Source organism: Acartia tonsa, chromosome 3 (assembly GCF_053477335.1).
Source record: "Acartia tonsa isolate MP-2025a chromosome 3, ASM5347733v1, whole genome shotgun sequence".
In the NCBI taxonomy this organism is placed as follows: Eukaryota; Metazoa; Arthropoda; class Copepoda; order Calanoida; family Acartiidae; genus Acartia; species Acartia tonsa.
The window spans coordinates 34,107,552-34,130,197 of NC_137262.1; the positions used below are offsets into that span (position 1 = coordinate 34,107,552).

General features: G+C 30.7%; 2 protein-coding genes and 2 long non-coding RNA genes across 5 annotated transcripts in view; 1 reads left to right on the top strand and 3 right to left on the bottom strand.

Annotated features, from left to right (window-relative positions):
• LOC145313953 (lachesin-like) overlaps positions 1–3,460 on the top strand; it is a 48,045-nt gene extending 44,585 nt beyond the window's left edge. For both annotated transcript variants that reach the window (XM_080153620.1, XM_080153621.1), the window contains exons 16-17: positions 241–333; positions 2,868–3,460. In XM_080153620.1, coding sequence (XP_080009746.1) covers positions 241–333; positions 2,868–3,026 — 252 coding nt within the window. In that variant the 3' untranslated portion in view covers positions 3,027–3,460. The remainder of the gene's footprint in view (positions 1–240; positions 334–2,867) is intronic.
• Positions 3,461–4,277: 817 nt separating this feature from the next.
• LOC145313955 (innexin inx2-like) lies at positions 4,278–14,967 on the bottom strand. The gene is made up of 9 exons (XM_080153622.1): positions 14,777–14,967; positions 13,832–14,001; positions 12,355–12,457; positions 9,325–9,358; positions 7,917–8,024; positions 7,122–7,173; positions 6,432–6,472; positions 5,004–5,092; positions 4,278–4,530 (listed from the first exon to the last, which is right to left on the bottom strand). Exons 1-9 carry the CDS (start codon positions 14,840–14,842, stop codon positions 4,450–4,452), a joined length of 744 nt encoding a protein of 247 aa, XP_080009748.1. The 5' UTR covers positions 14,843–14,967; the 3' UTR covers positions 4,278–4,449.
• Positions 14,968–15,049: 82 nt separating this feature from the next.
• LOC145313956 (uncharacterized) lies at positions 15,050–16,910 on the bottom strand. The gene is made up of 3 exons (XR_013877581.1): positions 16,867–16,910; positions 15,811–15,910; positions 15,050–15,084 (listed from the first exon to the last, which is right to left on the bottom strand). It is a non-coding gene; the product is annotated as an uncharacterized LOC145313956 (long non-coding RNA).
• A 935-nt stretch (positions 16,911–17,845) lies between these two features.
• On the bottom strand, positions 17,846–20,299 carry LOC145313957 (uncharacterized). The gene is made up of 3 exons (XR_013877582.1): positions 20,207–20,299; positions 19,999–20,068; positions 17,846–17,914 (listed from the first exon to the last, which is right to left on the bottom strand). It is a non-coding gene; the product is annotated as an uncharacterized LOC145313957 (long non-coding RNA).
• Positions 20,300–22,646: the final 2,347 nt, after the last annotated feature.

Genomic DNA, 22,646 nt, shown 5'->3' on the forward strand with positions numbered 1-22,646 from the left:
GTCTATAGATTGCGATGCTAGATCGATTCCTTGATTTTCAAATTTTCGTGATTTTTAAGGTTGCGTGATTTTTAGGGTTTCCTGGTTTCCCTATTTTATCAAGATTAATGTTTATTGTATTAAACTGCTTTATAGTAATTTTTTCCGATACCCATTCATAACTTTTAAGCTTCGCTACTTATGGATGTTGTCATCTTTGTTTATCTATGTATCCCCTAATATATTTTTGTCTATCTATAGGAGGGAGGTATCCGAAGTATATTAGAATTTGAGAACGTGACAAAGTCCAGTTATGGTCTGTACACCTGCAATGCATCTACCCACTATGGCACTGTGAGTATTCTTGTTCTTGTTAGTAGTGTAGCTACTCTATAACTAGTTATAGTCTTTACACCTGAGCTGGATCTTTAAATTAATTCAATGGTGCGCGGGGTGATTTAGCGCACCATTGAAATGGTTTAAAGATCCAGCTCAGAAATATGGATTCTTTATGCGCTTCTTTTTGACAAGATTGTATCTATAATGTGTACTTTACATGCAATTCAGAGATTAAAGTAAGTGAATAGAGGAAGCAAGTGTTAGATAACTGTATGTCCATGGGGGGGTGGGGACCCTGTGCCGATTTCAATTAATTCTTAGAATATCAGCCTATAACATTGGAAATATTAACACAGCTAAGTTGTTCCGAAAGAAAGCAGAATGCAATTTGCTAGCAGACAAAAAGGTCCCCAGCACTAGAACCAGCTATTTATCTGGGTTATACATCCATACTTATACATTTATTATTCAGAGTTAAGAAACTTTATTTTGATATGAAAACATAAAAATGTCAAAATATATCTTTACATACAATTTATTTTGATTTATAAGGTTTTACTGAACTATTTTTAAGACTATTTTCCCGTTAGGTTGAGATAATAATTTGAATATCTACCGCTTTGTATTATAGTCAGTTTTCTGCGGAAAGGGAAATGAAAAATTATGGAATAAAATCATATTCCGGAGCCTTTCTTCTAAAACAAATTTAGTTTTTCCTGTAAGATTAACCTAAAATGAACAAAATTAGTTTTTATGAAAACATATGCCATTTTTTTCGTAAAAAAACAGCGGAAAAATCCTATAAAAAATTACTAAATATTACTCTTACAGACAAAAATCAGCAGACGACTTTAGCAGATAGACATCTAATTACTGCATAGAACGACTGGAAATTATTTTTAATAATTTTATCCGAGAGAAAAAAAGTAATGGCATAGTGCGACAGACATTTAGGCCTAGCAAATGAAGAAAAAGCGTTAAAAAAATTTGTTAAAATGCATAATAAAACATAATTTATCAAAACATTTCATACAAATAAATGTGCCAAAAAGACTTTTTATGCGTTGCAAAAATCATAAAAGAATAATTTTAGACTCATTTCAAAACCACTGAATCGATTTGTTTCTCATTTACATCGAAACTTCTTACAGGTCCACGGATGGCTTTTAAGTATTTTTAACAACCCTCAGAGAAATCTTACCTAGAAAAAAATACAATGAAAATATATTTTTTTAAACTTACTTTTAGAAACTAAAAATAAAAGTGTAGGGTGAGACTTTTCCCCATCCTCTTTTCTCAAGAGCATTAAGGCCTCCAAGGCGTAGCTGGTATTGAATATTCTAATTAATTTTATATTATATCTATATTTTTTTCTTGTTAAATAGATTAACAAAACTGTTTATCTTATTAATCATTTAGCCCGTGCCTTCGGCACCTCGGGGCTAAAAAACTGGCTTTAATCTTATAATTGTACATTCTATATCCACGGAAAGCCGTTTATAATACGATGAAAGAAATAACTATTCTTATTCGTTGGCTTAACAACATTTGGGACTTTAAGATGTTGAAAAAGTTGAGTGTTCAAACGTTTCAACGAGTATAATCATTATGGATGTAAATCAATTTAATACACTACATATATACCCAGGGATTGTTCATGAACATTAAATTCCGAAAAGTTGGTATCAACTTAATTTTTTGATTAGATTTTATATATTTATTCCTGTATATGTAACTGTACACTGTTTAAGACGGATATTATTATGTTATTATAACAAATAATTAAATAATTCTATGAAATCAATAAAAAAATATTATTAGATAGGAATGAAACCATTTATTTCATTATTTATTTCATAGTAAACTCAGGAGTCTTACAATTTAAGAATAACAGATGGATAAATTGATTTACATCCCCAATGATCTAAACTTAGAAACAAAATTAGACTTCTGTAAAATAAAATTTTTGAGTAAAGTCTAGATTTGAGCACTATTCACAGTCTCTCCCTACTTACCTGAGATAATTAAGAAATCATAACATTTAAATTATTTTCCTTCTAACAGATAACGAGTGGATTAGAGTAAATTATTATTGACAAATAGACAGACAAATAGAAAACTTATTTAAATATGTACTTTAAAAAATTAATATTCAATAGCGGCTACGCCTCTAGAAGCCTTTAGGGGAGAAGTAATATTTTAATATATCCCCCCCCCCATTTTTAATTTGAGTTTAAAAAGCAAAAAAAAATTGGGAAACGGGGTATTTTTTGGGAGGGTAGACCTTCCTTAAATCTATCAGACGCTTCGCTACAGACAAAGAAAATTTACTACTTTATATAGGATTTATAATTTTAAAAATTTCAATTGGAATGTATTCTGTATTTTCATATGCTTAACTGATCATAAATAAAATTCCATTTATTTTTTTTATTTCAGTGTATTTTTTAAAGGTTTTCCATTAATACCAATTCATTGCCTCTATCATCTTAAGTGCTGTTAAATTTATCCTCTTAGATTTCCCACATTTAAATAATTTTCTGTTTCAGGATTCCAAAGAGTTAAGACTGATGTACTCACCTACCCCCGTGTTGCAGAGAAGCTTCGCTCCTTCCATCCACGACGTCAAGCAACCATTGAATATTTTTATTCTGAACATTCCAACATTCATTCTTTGTATCATGCAATACAGACAATACTTACATTAGCAACAAATTTAAATTACAAGTTTTTTTGTGGGGGTGGGGTAATTTTTTAGAGAAACCATCCCCCAAATAGTTATAAACCAGTCCTGGTTTAAAAACTATTTATGATAGAAATATAAAAATATTCTTATTTCTGACATTTTATCTAAACTTTGATGAAATCTTTGTCTTCCCCATCTAACTTGAATTCAAAAATCTTACATCTTTTTTTTTTTGGGGGGGGGGGAGTTAAGTAACCACCCCCAATTTTCAATTTTTGTTTGAATAGAAAAAGAATTTTTTGTTTTGTTTTGAGGCGGATCGACCCTAAGTAGAAAAGCTTCGCTTTTAAAAATTGCTAATGTACACTACTGTCTAAATATATGTATATAAACATATAATCTATTTATACCTTCAAGAGCTACATGAGCATTTTAAATAAATTGATAAATTTGTTATTTGTGTTTTTTTTTGACGTCACATCGACTTAAACGACTCACGTACACAAAATATGTCCAAACGTAGCGCAGCAATGCTTAGATAACACAGTATTGTCATAATCAAGTTTAATCAAAAGCAGAGGGAGGGGGGACAATGGGCTGTTAATTACACTAATAACGTTTTGTCATTCGTTGGCTTAACAACTTTGTAGACTTTGGACAATTTTGATTTGTTGCTTCATAAAGTTCAGTGTTTAATCATTTCAACCACTAATTTTAATCTTCAGAAGTGGTAATATAGTGTTTCATGATTGTGGATGTACATCAATTTATCGACCATTGTCCTATCCCTTTAGATCCCTGAATAAAAAGGCAATAAAAAAGAAAGGAAAAATATGGAAATATATTTTTAACCATCTTTTTGTTATTTATGCATTCATTAGCATATTATAATAACCTACAAAACAATTATAAATAATCTGAAATATCCTAATATTACATAGATAACGCGAAGCGGTTGTAAACGCGCGAAAGAGGCTACCCATTTATTGTGCATTTAGCCTTGTACAGCCGGTTTTAATCAGGTATTTGAAGGGAGAATACGATAAATTCATGTAAATCCACAATTACTCCTTCTGTAGATCATAATCATTAGTGATTACGTCAGTATATTATAAGTTTGTACCACCCAATCAATCAGTATCCTAAGTTTTCAAGGCAACAAAAGACAAAAAAAATTAAAAACTTTGGGTACCAGTATAACTTAAGGTTTAATAAACCCATAAACACTAATACTGTCAAATGTTTTATTGAAGTCTAACTGATATAAAAAGTCTAAATAATAAATGTTTATTAAAACAGCAGCAAAATAACAATTATTTAAGTATAGCTTCGAAACCGATTAATATCTGCTAGATTATAACCAGTTCTCAGCAATACTGAAAAATCATGTACATCATCGTATTACAGACAATTTTCCACATCATACGATGCGATAAATAACTATATCATACACTTTCTAAAAGTTCTCGTTCTGAAATTCTTCGCGCTAATTCAAGCTTCTTTAAATCTAATATTTCTTTAAGAACCTATATTATAAAACATAACTAATAATAAACAATAAAGTGATGTATTAAATTAACAGTATTAAGAAAGTGTAGTTTAAATTCTACATTTAGGGTGTACTAAACATAATTCAGTAACGGTAGGTCATTAAAATGTTTGAGTATCTAAACATTAATTGATATCAGTAACACTGTTTTGCCAGAAATCAATGGGTTAATACAAAGGTCGTTAAAATTATGTACACCCCTTATGATAATACTTAATATTACCCCTTCAGTAGATTACAATAAGTGTTTGGAAAGTTTGGACACTCAACTTAATAAACCAACCAATCAAAATCCAATTAAAGTCCTTCAGTTTGTTAAACTAATGAATAAGATAATGTTAATATAAAACTTTGGCGACAAGTGTAATAAACAGCTTATATTCCCCTTCCTAACTACTATTTTGCAATTGTTGATGGTTGTTTAAGTGTTTGATAAGTTGTTGTTTTTACCTTTTCTCTATTTTCAAAGCTGATATTAATAATCAATGTTTGAAGAAAAAAATATTCATGTCTTCCAAGGTTTACTTCACCTTTGCAATCTGTAAAATAACATAGAAAACTTAAATAGATAGCATTTATGAAATTATTTATATGAAATTATTTCTCCTTCATGTTCCAAGATTTAGATAAGAAAGTGCTGATACATTCATTTCTTAAGATAGTTCCCAAAAACCATATTAATTTAAATAGTACAGTAAAATTTATCTTTGACTACCCTGTTACTTTACTGTAATTACAAGTGTAACTGGTTGTCTATAAAAATCTAATTCTGGCAGAGATCATGAATGTAAACCATATGTATCAGATTATTTAATATTTATACCCAAGACGTATTTTTTGCAATGTTTTTAGAGCATTAAAATCAATCTATAATAGATTCTTTTGAATTAAAAAGCTAAACCAAGACAAAAAAAAATTAATATCATCTTATTTCAATTTTAATCAATTTTATGGTTACTATAGTTGAATTTATACCGTCGAAAAAATTAATCGCTCATATTCTTGAATTTATTAAATATATAAAAAAATCTTCGTCCAATAGAAATTCCGACAAAAACACGAACCGCATCCACCAGTTATCACGGTTGGACTCATGGCCCATAGTTAAACACATTACAAATTGTACCAACTGCTGTTATGTCAGATGTGCGACATAAACAGTAGAGCTGGGGGATTGCCTTGGCCAAAAACAATGACATAACCATAAACAGTTAACACTTTAAAAAAGATCTAATAGTGTATCCATTTTTCTAGAGATAATCCAGGTTACTAGGATTACTAGAGGCCTGGAGCAGAAAAAAACCTAATGGTGGAACCCTTTCTCTAGAGATAATCCAGGTTACTAGGATTACTAGAGGCATGGAGCAGAAAAAAAACCTAATGGTGGAACCCTTTCTCTAGAGATAATCCAGGTTACTAGGATTACTAGAAGCAAGGAGCAAAAAAAAAACCTAATGGTGGATCTATTTCTCTAGAGATAATCCAGGTTACTAGGATTACTAGAGGCATGGAGCATAAATTGTGGTAATGAAAAAATAATAATATTACTCTTTATGTAACCTTATATAATACCTAAGCTTTTATATACACGTGTAATGAATGTTACATTGTGTAATATTAATTAGTATTAATGTTTTTGTGTTACTAGGTTAATTAAGCTGTAACTGAACTTGCTACCTTTTCTTACATTAAATATACACCCAAAGTACGTGTTAAATTAATGATTATTAATAATCTAGGAAATATTTTAAATAAACAATGAAACATTCATAAGTAACTAACATCAAAAAATATATTCTTATATAAATAGAGACGTAGAAACGCAAAGACAGGCCAACATCTTGTTACTTTTATATCAGGATTAGCATATGAGGTTACCTTTAAAATTAAGGTTACGCAGTTTTCTTCGACAAAGCATTCTAAGATTAGATTCTTTTCTATATTATCATTATATTATCCTTTTTAGTAGTAAAGCTTAGCCATAATTTGCATTGTCTGTTTTTTAGTTTATCGGTCCTTGACGCTGTGGGGAAAACTGTGTTTTCTCGGTTAATATTTAAGATCTCTTATAACACAGAGCATCTAATTGACTAGGTCCGGTAACTGCACAAAGTGTCTCAAAGATCAGCCATGTGACGTCATAAAATTAAGGGAGATAAGATGAGAAGTGGATAAGAAAATCTCTCAAAATAATATGGATATTCCTTCATTTTTATGACGTCACATGGCTAATTTTTGAGACACGTTGTCCGGTTACTTAGTCCGTCAGTCTCTCCAGCTGCTCCATAATTCACATTGTATCTTGTATGTACTACTTTTTTCTTCTGATAACTGAATATTTACTATTAAACTCACTTTGTCCATTCTTTTTTGTACTTTGCTGTTTATGTTATGTTATTGTCCTTGTTTTATAATAATTGAAGTTTTGTAACCAAAGCCTACACGTTTTTTTGCATTGTGTGTCAGGAAAGCTATAGAATCAATTCAAAAAATCTTTCCTTACTATATCAAAGTTATGAATTAAAGCACCAAATTATGGAGTAGCAGTGATTAAGAAATGAAATTTACTTTGAAAATCCAGGAACAATAATTCTTGCTAACCGTACAATCAAACCACATGCTGAAATTAATTAGAAGATGAGAATAAAATGTCGCTCTGTTTGGCGAGTGACATATTCACTATTAAATTTTTTATGGAAACCCCTACCCCCCTGATACACCGCCAAATGAACGTTCCATTTCCAAAAGCTTTGACGCTAATCTTAGGACAGAACGTTTGTTGTATGTTGAATATCACCCTCCCTTTCCCACCTAAACATTATCTGTAAATAAACATACCAATCAGGATAATGTAAATGATAATATTTCAATTTATAAAAGAAATTTTTTACGGCCGTATTTAAATTTCCAATAAAATGAATTAATTATGAAATCTAGGTTTATTTTGTACACTATGTATAAAGAGATCGAAAATATTATAACACAAAATCTATCAAAATTCATGAAATTTAATCCTTCAAAATTTAAAATAATTGATCAAAAGAATTTTGTTAAAGAATCATTCATTACAAATACAAAAGATTAATACATCCTTACTTTTTTTTATAGAAAATAAAAAAAATGTGTGGAGGGATTTTTGTTTTCTTTTTTGGGGAGCAGGGGTGTCCAAGCCCCCCCCCCCCCCCCAAAAAAAAAAATAGCTTAAAACTACCAGTATATTCCCTGAAGAGTAGAAAGTCGTTGGTTCAGCGGTTATCTAGATCTTAAGCTTCAGAAAGACAGAAAGTATTATAGAAATGTCGGTACTTCTCTTAGGTGTGGACAGACCCTAATTATAAAAAATCTTCTCTTTTTACCAAATACCTGATAAAACAAATAGAAAAATCCACCAAATCCAAAGAACGAAGAAATATTTCTGATTGAATAGATTATTGGTTAAAATACAGATAAAGTTCTGGGCGTCCACTCCACCTAAATCAAAGAAAAAGGGATAAATAAAAAATTATATATTCATAACTAAACAAGGATGGCAACATACATAATACATAAGTATAAGCGAAGCTTAAAAATCTGGCGGATTTGGACTAACTTACATTTTAAGACATGTCTATAAGGATGTTTTGCTTATAAGAATATAATGCAAATTCCAAATATCTTTTAAAAAGTCCAAAAAATCATCATCATAAGAAGGACATAGGGATTTTCTGGTAAAAGATTGTAGGGTTGCCTTACTTTATAAATATTATCTTAACAAGATTTTATTACACCCTAAATGAAATTGAATGTTTTATACCTCTGGTCTATTCTTAATTTTAATCTAAAATCTGTAACTTTTATTTGTATAAAGATTTTCTATAATTCGGATGGCAATGTGATTTGAATAGATTTTCCTTCTGTATCCTTTCAACTGTACAACCAATCGTTCGTAAGAAAATAATGAATTTAAGAAAAATACACAATTTAAGCCGTTGGCTGATTGGCCATTGTGATTAATCCTAAAAGCATAGAGGAAAAATAAGACATAAATTGCAGAAACCCTAACCAGGTGAGTTGCGGCTTTGAAAATGGTGAATCCGCAGCCGGTAAATTTTAGTTCAGCATCAGTCGCTATGCAGTAGAAGTAGCCTGATTTGAGAACCACTTATATTCATTTTAGCCATACGGCTGCCGAGCTCTAGCTATAATATTAAACTTATTAAATGTAATATGACTTAAGAAAAGTATTTGATATGGAAATAAATTAAACTCCACCCTTCCAAGAGAAAGTATCTCAAGAATTTTTTTGTTATATTCGATATCCGCAAATCTTAGGTTAAACAATGGGTATAGAATATACGTGGATAATATGACAGGGGAAATTTCGCCAATTTGGGTTGCACACATGGTCATCATTTATTGGTCGGTTTGATCATCTTGTAGGACAGGAAGGGATGAGGTAAGAGGGGTGGATGGGTTGGTCGTTATTTTAACCAGCTACAATTTTCACTTTTTAGAGTACATGATAATATGGTGTAATATCCAAATAATAATAAATCCATTGGCTAAAGTAACAATAAACTAACCTGTAGCTGTCTATAGTGCCCTAGCAAAATAGGGATAGATGTCACCACTTTTGACGTGCCTATTTTATTGACGTCATAAAATACCCCATCTCTTTTCTAAGGGTTTTCTTTCCCCCTTCCCTTTCCCTTTCCCTCATTATGACGTCAACAGAACACGCTTTGATATCTATCCCCTTTTTGCTAGGGCACTATATACAGCTACAACTCACCTGTAATAGCACCATAGCGAATGTAACACGTCACCTAATACAAATTTTACAACAATAAAATTGTTCTTAAAAGGGATTAAAGTAAAATTTGTATAGTATCGAAACCGATTAGAACCGGTTCTGAGCCATTCTGAAAAATTATGTATAGCATCGTTTATATAATCGGCATTTCGGGGTTAAAAAATGGTTTAAATCTTTTAATTGTACATTTTTTTATCCGCGAAAAGCTGTTCATAATACGATGCGATAAATAACTATTATCAATTTATTTTAACGTCTGATTTAGAGTAGCTACACTATCAAGATTGAAAAAAATAATTATACTCATAATTTTCGTTGTATTTAACATATTATATTCCTTCAAGTAATATGATTACCGTCCCGCTGTCTGTCTGTATGAATTTATGACCACTGAGATCTCGCAAACGATTGACCGACCCTTTTACAATTTAAGAAAAGTTTTCCATTGGTCCAGGGAAGGTTTAAGGTTGTTAGTCGCGACACAACCCTCCAAAGAAATATATTCTTAACTCCCCCAAAAATAGAGAAATATAAATCCTTAAAGAGAAAAATATTGAACAAAGAAAATAAAAAATAATAATACTATGATAAGATTTCCTCTCTTTGCTGATTGTCTCAGTAATTAATATGTACTTTGGGACGAGCAATATATAGAGAACATCTCAAAATAATATTATTATAAACACTCATTAGTAGCGAAGCTACCTTTATTTCGAAAAGTCCGTCGGTCCGTCCATCTGTCTGTAAGAATTGGTATTTGTGAAAGTTGATTTTCTCGCCTACTATTTAAGATAGAGCTAAATTTTTTTTTGTGAAAATTCCCTGTACTGATGAGCATAAAGTATTTAATTTACTTGGTAATGCAAAAGGAATTCGTGATTTTAGTTTTCAGGTTATTTTTTATTGCATTGAATATCTGCTCTGTAACTCGCTTTCAAACTAGGATTAATTATTGCTATACATTTGTTTTTGTAATGTTATATAACAAATAGATATAATTATCCTTGTAAATTACTACTAAGATATTTTTATATACTGTACAAATAATATGAAAAGTAATAACATAAGGGAATCCCTCTCATGGCCAGGGATCTTAAGGGATAAGACAATGAATAAATATATACCTCTAATTGTGATGTACAAAATTGCCCTTGAATTAAAATTAAACTAAGAGAATAAGTTTGATTTATTTACAGTCAAATGTCCTCTCCCTCCCTGCTCTTTGCTAATTGTATCAGATATCAGTAACTGATATATTTGTACATGAATTATTGTGGGGTGGGTGAAGGGGGGGGGGGAAGACATTTCTCCGTGCTAATTATAGTGTATTTTTGTATAGGAAGTAACAACCCTTCTCAAGCTATTGAGGAAAGGATGTTTTAGGCAAGCATCCTATTCCTCATACAGTTTTCAATTTATTTAAGATTAAAGCTCTTATTTATTTTTTATGATTTTTAAAAAATATTTGTGGAAAATTGTCTTAAATATGATGCTTTACATGCTTTTTCGGTTCCACGCCAAACGTAGGAGTGAAAAAACATCGGAGTGGACAAACGCAGGAGTCCCAAACGTCGGAGTGGACAAACACAGGAGTCCCCAATTTTTTTTTTCAATTTTGAATTTTTTTTCAATTTACAATTTTTTTCAATTTTGAATTTTATTATACAACCTTCCCCCCCCCCGCTCTCGGTCCCGTTATTTTTCTTAGTTAGGTTAGGTTAGGTTATAGGCCAGGGGGCCGAGCGCTGCGGCTAGGCAGGCTAGGGGGCCTAGCGCTGAGGCCATGGTCATTATTTTGTAGACAGGGGTATAAAATTTTTTTTAAATTGTCATATTATTAAAATAGCGGTCACTCCTAGATTTTACTTAAGAAATGTCCACTCCGACGTTTGTCCACTCCGACATTTGTCCCACTCCTACGTTTGTCCACATCGACGTTTGGGACTCCTGCGTTTGTCCACTCCGACGTTTGGGACTCCTACGTTTGGGGAAGGACCGATTTTTCACTATGGCTGAGAACCGGTTCTAATTCATCGGATATTAATCAGTTTCGAAGCCATACTGTAAAATATGTTCTAAAACGCCAAGAGGGAGTGTGTAACCTCCCGTCTCCCTACCATCCCCCTTAAAACGCTAATATTATTTTATTATGAGGAAAATGATACTTATCAGAACATGATTATTACTTATTATTTAATACATCATCGAAAATTGAAAAAACAAAAGAAAAATTTTTTTAGTAATAATTGTATGTACATTTTATTGTAAGACTTTTATTAAAGTAAAAAAATTTGGTTTTCTTTCCATATGGTTGCTTCACTCCTAACATTCAGGGGTTTCTAATTCGAATGGGGAAAGAAAAGAGGCTAAAACCATCCCCTGACTTTGATTTGGAAATAATATAGCCTAAAACTTCCGAAGACTATTTGAAGATTTATGAAAATGGGGAACTTAATCAGTTCAGTGGTAAAAAAAGATCTTAGCGGACTTACAAAGAAACCTTGATACTTTATATTATCTATCTAATTTATAACTATCCATTTAATCTATCTACCTATCTATATCTGCACCTCCTATTTATTTCTAATGCATAATACAATGATATAAATTAGGTCCATAAGCGGTACAGCAAAAAAACAGCTAAAAACTTTTGGATAAAAATGACTAAGTAGTCAACTATTGCCTAGTACTGTAGTTAGGTGACATATGAATTACAGCAGGGATCTAAAGGGATAGGACAATGGCCTATAAATTCTATAATAAATGGTGATACACAGAACTACCTCTTCTGTAGATTTCAATTAGTGGTGGAAACCTTTTGACTAGATACTCAAGTTAACAAACCAACCAACAAACCCAAAGTTGTTAAGCCAAACCATAAAAAAACTTTATTATAAAACTTTGGGGACAAGTATTAAAGCAGCCTAATATCCCCTCCCTCCCTTAGTATTAAGACATATAGACGTACAGACCCTAATTATGATATAGCCTCGCTACTAATAAGTACACCTCTGTAGGAAATAATTCACACATGGGATCATGATTTACTCTCCTCCCATCTGGGGATAATTCAGCACCAGAGAATATATATTCCAAAACTTCTTGTCCATACCTTAAATATTAAATACCAGAGATCTAAAGGGATAAGACAATAGCCGTTAAATTCAAGTACATTGTACATCCCCAATGATGATACACAAATTTATCCATTCTGTAGATTAAAATTCGTGGTTAAAGTGTTTGACCGCTAAAATTAATAAACCAACCAATCAAAATTCGGTAAGAGACCCCAAATTTGTTAAGTCAACGAATTAGAAAACGTTATTTTAAAATTGTTGCGGCTAGTGTGATAAACAGCCCAATGCCCCCCTCCCTCCTTGATTAAATGCACTTTTTGGAGCACAACTACTCTATTCTTTTTTTTGTTAGACAGTACTTTATTTCTATGTTTGTATAAACTGGTTTATTGGTAACTTTGAAAAAAAGCTACTCTAAATATCGGTTTTTTATTTTACCTTCACTGTAGTGATTCTACTTTTACATTCAATACTCATTACTGTATTATCTTAAAACTAGCCCGGATCTTAAGGGATAAGACAATAAACGATAAATTGATAATAAATAAAGTTACTATTTCTGAAAAGTTTGGACACCGCTGTGAGAAACAAAATTTTGAACCACGAACCACGTAAATTTATTCAAAACTTTGGGTGCCAGTGTAATTTATAGTTCAATGTTTCTACCTCCCTGATTGCCACATATAAAAACAAGGATGACAACATCCATAAAAGCGAAGCTTTGAAACGGTAGGACAAACGGACATTAACACTTGTATAATGTCAGAACTGAATAATCAGAATGCGAATGTATAAGAGTCAAAGCAAAATTGTAAGTAAGTTTGTTGAAAAACTACTTGATACAGAATAATGATTATGGACATACTTACATTTTTAGGACTTGATTATAGAGTTGCTTCGCTTATAATATTGTACTTTGTTGTCCCAGGAATCAGTATACCAAAAATCAGACCAATCGGATAATTAGGTCACATACAAATTTGTTGTTAAAAATGTAAAAAAATCAACATGTTTAAAATGGACGTACGGACATTCTGGTAATGATTATAGAGTTGCTACTCTTTCTAACTCGTACCTAACTATTACAGGAATCACCACGCAAAATTTGAAATCTATAGGACAATTCTAACATGCCTAAATTAACGAAAAAAGCTATTTAAAAAAGTAAAAAAATCAACATGTTTAAAATGGACGTACGGACATTTTGGTAATGATTATAGAGTTGCTACGCTTTCTAAATCGTACCTAACTACTAAAGGAATCACCATGCAAAATTTGAAATCGATAGGACAATTCTAACATGTCCAAATTAACGAAAAAAGCTATCCGTGACGGACGGACGGACGGACCGACCCTAATTATAGAAAAGCTTCGCTTTTAATAATTGTCCTTGTTAATTTAAATCTTACCAAAAGAATTTATTAAGTAGAAAATGATTAACCATCATAAATGAGAAGCACATGAATGTAAAATTCATCAATTCTCTAGTAAATATCCTTTTGTGGAAACTAGAAAACTTTTTGGATAACAATAGGAATGTTTGAGCTAGCTTCTTAGCATCCTCTGGCTTTTTTTTGGCCTGAAAAAAAATATAATATTTTTAAGTATTATCTCCAGTATGGGTTTCAAACCGATTATCAGCAATACAAAAAATTCATGTATAACATCGTATTAAAGACAATTTTCCACGAATATTAAAATAACCATCAAAAAATTTTATTATTATAAAATTTCATTTGATATACGCGGAAAGCTAAATTATATGATACAATTTTGAAATTTATCATTGATATAAACGAGTTCTGTATTCAAAAGCAGGAATAAGGTATAACCAACAAGCGAAATAAATCTAAAATAATATTTGGGGGGCAAATGGAGAGGTCGTCAATTTTACGATGTGTTGCCCCCCAACGACAGCTGAAAAACACGTATAGGTTTCGTGATTTTTTTCCGAATTAATTTCATTGTTGGTAGAAGCTGATTCAAAAGGGTCGGAAAGTGCAAAAAATAGCCACTAAAGGTGATCTCTTTAGAAAGAGTGTAGGACCCTTTCCCAAAATAGTTAAAAACCCTACAAAGATTTATGAGAAGCTTTACTATATAAAGGAGAACCATATAGGTCCATAGTGTGATCTTTCTGTACCCACAAAAAGACACACTAGACAACCTATTACTTTTATACAAAAAATATTATTTCTATAAGTAGAGTCCTTACTTCTATTAGCATTATTAATTGAAAGCTTTTTGTCAATAAACAAGCCATTTTTATAACAATTATAGTGACTGTTGCACAAACGCACAGAATGCCTTAATCCATAGAGAAGCTTTGCACCAAAATTAAGCATCAAATTAACCTTTAATAGCATAGCCATTATAGATTTGTGGGCTAGGAACTTTTTCCATAAAGATTTAGGTGCCATGGTTAAGCAGAAGCATAAGCTAAGCAAGGAAGTTTTTTATAGCGCCAATAAAAAATGGCGTGATACTGGCCTACCATTGCATTGGTCAATTAAAATGTACGCTGGCATGCCATTGGTAATTTAGTCTTTGTATTGGCCTTTCATTGACATTTGTATTGTATGATGTCATTTTTTACAGGCACTATAAAGAAGTTCCTTAGCAAGTAGGGCAGCCAGAGGTAGTAACTTGTTACAGGGGCATTCTAAAAAAAGAACAGTTATGCAGGAATAGGTAAAAGGCCGACTTTACTAGGAAGCGTAGCCCCTCATAATCACGAAATGATTGTCTGAAGTTACCAAATAGTTTTCGAATAAATTCAGTTGTTGGTTACATCTGACAATTATGTAGGGCAGCAACAATAAACAGGATACTGATGATAGTGCTTAAATGAGCTTTGATTGATCTGCATAACATCCTGAAGTTTTGCATTGTAGATAGATAATAGATGGATGGATAGATAGAGGGATAGAATAACCTCTGGAGATTTTGACTTGGATTGATCCATATAGCATCCTGTAGTCTTGCCCTGTAGATAGATAAATAGATGGATAGATAGATAGACTAACCTCTGGAGATTTTAATTTGGATTGATTCACATAACATCCCGTAGTTTAACATAGTAATGGAATAATACACGGCACTGGTGTTGAAAAGAGACTATCCAATTGGAAAAACACACAGCTCAATAGTAGGCATAGTAGATAGATAAATAGATGGATAGATAGAGGGATAGAATAACCTAGGAGATTTTTAACTTGGATTAATCCACAAAGCATCCGGTAGTTTTGCACAGTAGATATATAAATAGATGAATGTATAAATATATATACAGACTAACCTCTGGAGATTTTAACTTGGATTGATCCACATAACATCCTGTAGTTTACATAGTAGATAGATTAATGGATAGATAGATAGGTAGACTAACCTCTGGAGATTTTAACTTGGATTGATCTACATAGCATCCTGTAGTTTTGCCCTGTAGATGAGGATGAATGTAAGCCGTGCCATGTAGCCAACAATACGTTCTAAACATCATTCATAAAATAATAACAAGATAATAAGTTTAAGAATGACAACATCCAAGAAACAAGAGCAGATATTAAGTGGTCAAAAATTCTAAAAAAATTATTGGAAAAGAATAACGAAACCTTTTACATGGATTTATATATATTTTGATGAATATATTTTGTAGCATGACAACTGACAGACTAACGGAACAACTAAACTATAAACTTGATGCTAATTGGTACGAGAATATTCACAAAAAAATATAAGTCTATCTTGAATAGCAACAGAAAAATCATGGGTATAGTCCCTTTCGTGACAACGCCTCTTAAGGGGCGTTTCGTCGTATTTTCACAGTAGATGTTCTCCTATTTCTAGCTCATGCGGGGCCAATTGCTTAGCCCTGCGGGACAGCCACCTAACCTAACCTATCAAAAGCTACTGTGAAAATACGATGAAACGCCCCTTAAGAGGCGTTGTCACGAAAGGAACTAAAAGCAATCATTCATTTACCCCCCCATTTAGAGTTACAGACTGATGAACAAACCTATTGATTAGTTTTAATTATTCTTATTAATTGTATATACCTTACAAATTCATTAGCTTGCTGACTTGTTATAGCTTTACAAAAATATTATATCTAGGTTTACCTATCTATCTATATAATAGATATATCTATCTACCACATAGGTAAACCCATCTTAGTATACCTTGCAAATTTATTAGCTTGCTGGCATATAATGGCTTTGCTATCAATATAATATCTATGTATATCTACCTATCTAACATTTACTAATATTACTAATAGATATATCTATCTACTACATAGGATCACCTATCTTAGTATACCTTGCAAATTCATTAGCTTACTGGCATATTATAGCTTTACAAAAATATTATATCCAGTTATAACTATCTAAATTTCTAATGGATAAATATATCTATCTACCACATAGGTAAACCTATCTTAGTATACCTTGCAAATTCATTAGCTTGCTGGCATATTATGGCTTTACTATCAATATAATATCTAGGTATATCTACCTATCTATCAATTACTAATATTACAAATAGATATATCTATCTACTACATAGGTAAACTACCTATCTTAGTATACCTTGCAAATTCATTAGCTTGCTGACATATTATGGCTTTACTATCAATATAATATCTAGGTATATCTACCTATCTATCAATTACTAATATTACAAATAGATATATCTATCTACTACATAGGTAAACTACCTATCTTAGTATACCTTCCAAATTCATTAGCTTGCTGGCATATTATGGCTTTACTATCAATATAATATCTAGGTATATCTACCTATCTATCAATTACTAATATTACAAATAGATATATCTATCTACCACACATTATAACCTATCTTATTATACCTTGCAAATTCATTAGCTTGCTGACATATTATGGCTTTACTATCAATATAATATCTAGGTATATCTACCTATCTAACATTTACTAATATTACTAATAGATATATCTATCTACAACATAGGTAAACTACCTATCCTAGTATACCTTGCAAATTCATTAGCTTGCTGGCATATTATGGCTTTACTATCAATATAATATCTAGGTATATCTACCTATCTATCAATTTCTAATATTACAAATAGATATATCTATCTACCACATATTATAACCTATCTTATTATACCTTGCAAATTCATTAGCTTGCTGACATATTATGGCTTTACTATCAATATAATATCTAGGTATATCTACCTATTTATCTATCAATTACTAATATTACTATCTACTACATAGGATCCCCTATCTTAGTATACATTGCAAATTCATTAGCTTGCTGGCATATTATAGCTTTACAAAAATATTATATCCAGTTATAACTATCTATATTTCTAATAGATAAATATATCTATCTACCACATAGGTATACCTTGCAAATTCATTAGCTTGCTGGCATATTATGGCTTTGCTATCAATATAATTTTCCAATGATATAATCACAATTCCTCCAGCAAATAACAATCCAGAAAACTGAAAACAATCAATAGTTATGTCCTCGATTCATAATAATTTGTTATACTGTTTTCAATAGCGCAGCTAATCTATAACTAGGTTATGTCTGTTTGTCATTCTATCACCAAAAAAATACAAAGTTTCGTATTTTTTTTTAAAGAAGGTGTATTAACTTTTTTGCTTTTTATTTAAGATAGCTAGCCGGTGCTTTTAGTAAGTAGTAGATGTAAAATTTTTCATAGAATTCAGATATGTAATCGGTTTTTTTTTAGACCTCTTATTTCTAAAGTAATTTAAGTTTTTAAAAAGAATAATTAAGTCGGTTTTAAGGTACTAAAACGCAACAAAATAAAAGAAGAAAATGGCCAGTATGAACAAAAATAGTAAGATCTTTAATTTGACACCTTACTTTTAAAATTCTGTTGAGTAATTATTGAAAAAATCTATTTTTTTAACCTCGGTTTAATAAAAACTTTAAACCTAAATATTTTCTCAAACAGACATAATAAATATGGGTTCATATATACCTTTAGAATCAGAAAAATATTACGAATCTATTCTAAGCAAAATTGAAAAAGTTTTATAAAACTATAATAAAAAAATTAAGTTTATTTTAAGAATAATAATTTTTGGCTTTAAAGGGTTGACTTGAACAAAACCTAAACAAAAGTACATACACTGTAACAGATTTTTTTTTAACACAAGAAACAATAATGCATTTTTAACTGCATTGCTTTGAAGTTTATTAACAGACTGAAGCATACTTGTCCATAATTTTTCATTCTTTACATGTTATGTAAGTATCACTATTTTTATTGTAGTATCTATTGTATATATTGTTTGACCATTATCCTTTTTTTGTCAATTCTATTGGTTAAGTTTTGAGGTGAAGCTTCTTGATTCGTCAATTTTAGAGATTTTTGATTGGCTAGTTTAATAGTTACAATTAAGTGTTGCCTGTAAAAATATAATATTTTAGGCCATTTTTATTTTTTAAGTTTTTACTTTTTTTTCAATTTTGCTTAGAATGTATTTTTCTGATTCTAAAGGTATATATGAACCCATGTTTTTATGTCTGTTTGAGAAAATAATAAGGTTTAAAGTTTTTATTAAACCGAGGTTAAAAAAATAGTTTTTTTCAATAATTACTCAACAGAATTTTAAAAGTAATGTGTCAAATTAAAGATCTTACTATTTTTGTTTATATTGGCCATTTTCTTCTTTTATTTTGTTGCGTTTTAGTACCTTAAAATCGACTTAATCATTTTTTAAAAAAAACTTAAATTACTTTAAAAATAAGAGGTCTACAAAAAAACCGATTGCATATCTGAATTCTATGAAAAATTTTACATCTACTACTTACTAAAAGCACCGGCTAGCTATCTTAAATAAAAAGCAAAAAAGTTAATACACCTTCTTTCAATTTATTCTATTTTCTTATTTTTACCAGCTTCCGGTTTTCTTTAAAAACATTTAACTATTTTTTTCAAAATTTTTTTCAAAATGTTACTTATGCACGTAATTGTCCTTGCTTCCAACCGAGTTCTTTAGAAAGCCAAATGATTATGAAAGCAGTATAAAATATAATAATGTATTCTTTGAAATCAATTAAAAGGTTTTAAAGTTTGTATCCAAGGGTAGTACAGCTACTATTATATAACTGTTTTCCATTAAATGTTTACTAGGGTTTGTTACAATTGTCCTATAGACTTCAAACTTTGCATGTTGATTTATAAAAAAGTTTGTTTTACCGTGGGTATAGTTAACCGCCATTATATTTAAAATTGTAATTTTTTCAAACCGGTATTTTGTCATTATTGTTATTTGTATGCTAATTACTAATTAACTTTTTTAAATGGCGTAACTACTCTACAAGTCATTTTTTCTACATGTTCGTGATTTTCTTAGCTTCTTTTTGAGACAGACAGCTAAAATTTACAGTAAAATTTTCTTTGGCCTGTAGGCGCATCTGTCCTATGTATTGTTTTCTCTGTCTGTCTGTCGTTCACAAATAAAAAGACAAAATCTTATTTCTATAAAGGTTTCTTGATTTTTAAGAAATATTTATGGATGTTGCCATTCTTGTTTAGTAAGAGAATCACCTTATCATGTAGGGTAGTAACAAAATTTCCAATAATTAAATCTTCTTCTTTAAACCAATTTCTTAGACTCCTAAAAATATTTAACATCAAAAGAAAACTATTTCTTACCAAATAAACAAGGATCAATTTATCATTCATTGCTCCATCATTGTATCCCTGTAAAGAACTTACCCCAAAGAGGGGGAGGACATTGGACTATAAATTATACCTGGGCCTCAAGGTTTTATAAAAACGCTATTCCTGTATTAACAACTTTGAGGACTTTTATCTTGATGGGAGGGTAAGAAGTAGCAGTGTCAATGTCCACCATGTTTTCACCAATAATACTAATCTACAGAAGGGAAAATTTTGTTTATCATAATAAATTTATCGTCAATTGTTTTTATCCCTTAAGATCCATATACTTACCCAAAGAGTGGAAGCTTTTCTAACACTTTAGTAGTCATTGTGCATTGAAATATGAATCAAAACTGAATAATTTGTTTAGAGAAAAAACGGCTTATCTTTCAAATGTGAATTACCTAACCACTAAAACTGAAGGGTTGTTTAGGTTTATTAACCCTCGCTAGGTAAATAAGTCAAGGTGGACAATTATGTTAATAAATTAAGAGCGGCATATGAAGTTAACAATAGCTTGGATGAAAAAACGACAGTAACTATTATTTATAAAAAAAAAACAGGAGGTTGTTAAAATTTAATTTTTAAAGCTGGATTACTTCTGGATTTACTCCTTGTTTTGCATAGTAGATTTTTTAAAAGCACCTAACGGTTAGGTAACGAATAGCTCTTTTCGTTAATTTAGACATGTTAGAATTGTCCTATCGATTTCAAACTTTGCATGATCTGATAATTCCCTTACCAGTTTGGTATGATTTATAATCGTTACTAGAATGTCCGTACATTCATTTAAATCATGTTGATTTTTAACTTTTTTACAGCAACTTTTATGTGAGATATATCTGATTTTTGGAATACTGATTCCTAGGACAACAAATTACAATATCATGAGCGAATCATCTCTATAATCAAGTCCCAAAAATGTAAGTATGGCCTTTAAACAGTATCCTTTTTTAACAGTTTTGCAACAAATTCACTTACAATTTTGTTTAGGCTCATACATTTATGTTCTGTTTATTCAGTTCTGATACTCTACAAGAGTTAATGTTAGTTTGTCCTACCATTTTAGAGCTACACTTTTATTGATGTTTTCATCCTTGTTTTTTATACAGTAACCATTCACGTTTCAAAACAACTCTAAAAAGAAATGAAATTCAACTTTGATAACTTTTCCTTCTGAATAAACTAAAATATCAATTCCTCTGAAATCAATTTTCTGATTAACAGAAATAATATTTTCATTTCATTATAAATAAATCTTTTCAATATTCGTTTTTAAATGAATCCCTTGATATTTTTACAATTCACATTTATTTTCTAAATTTCCTTTTTATACATAAAATCATATTTTATATAAGCTTACTGTATATATTTATTACATTTATATTGTATTAACACACAGACATCCTTTTACTTTAATCTATAGGATCAGAGGCTATACCGCTTGGTGACTCTAAGGGTACATGAGAGGAGTGAAGGGAGGGTAGTTGACCCTCCCCTTTCAATTTTAGTTTTAAAAAGTTTTTTTTTTTTTTTGATGGGAAAGGTAGTTTTTGTAATGGCCGATTTATCTTGGGAAGTTGAGGTACCTTCCCTCTGAAATAGTTATCAACCTTCACTGGACCTACAAGAAACTTCACTATAAAGGAGAACAATATCGGTTTAGTGGTTAGCAAGATCCTTCGGTACAAACACACAGACAGCAAGACATAAGGTAGGTTGTATTTTTTTTTGGGGGGGGGGACAAATGTATTATAAATATATTTTAGAGATAGGGTTAATAGTCAAATTATTTTAAAAGTTTGATTTTATTTTAAATGACTAATCACGAAATGACTCATATCCATGCAGGAATTGAAAGGGATAAGACAATAGCCGATTAATTGATGTACATTAAACAAAAATACTTCTTCTTTAGTGGTTGAAATGACCATGAAGATTTTTAAAAAAGTCCATATAGTTGTTCAGCCAATGAAAAGAAAACATTATCATAAAACTTTGTGGACTAGAGTAATAAACAGCTCAATGTCCTCTCCCTACTAATACAGAGGCTCCATCTATACGTATACTTTTAGACCTTGCAGCCAAAAGCCATTTTTGCTGCTAAATCTGCAAAATGTTAAAAAAAATCAATAAAAAACCTTAAGTTCTACTTTTCTTGAAACGAATAAGATTCTATTTCAAATAAAATGTACTATACAAAATAAGACTCTCTTGTGGACAATGATCACAAAATCTACAATACAGTTTACTTATAACTTGGGGCAAATTTTGTTGAATTAGGGGTTAAGATAAATAAACTTTTAAAACAAAATGTTTATCAGGAGTAAAGTCTTCTTTAGGCCAATATTTTGACAAGTAAAGCAATACATGCAATAACAAGGTTGGGCTTACTCTGCTTAACTTGATCCGCCTTTCTTTATTTAACTTACTGGCCTATACCAACATTAAAATTCAAAATAGTTATAAATCTTCCCTGGACCTGTAGGAAGCTTCACTGTAAAGGATAATCAGTTCAGAGGATAGCAAGA

Coding starts and splice junctions, on each gene's coding strand:
- LOC145313955 (XM_080153622.1), bottom strand. CDS start 14,842: ATGGCACCTAAATCTTTATGGAAAAAGTTCCTAGCCCACAAATCTATA. Junction 6,473..7,121: donor ATTGTTCCTGGATTTTCAAA/GTAAATTTCATT, acceptor ATCTAATCTTAG/AATGCTTTGTCGAAGAAAAC. Junction 5,093..6,431: donor GCGTAACCTTAATTTTAAAG/GTAACCTCATAT, acceptor GTTATTTTACAG/ATTGCAAAGGTGAAGTAAAC.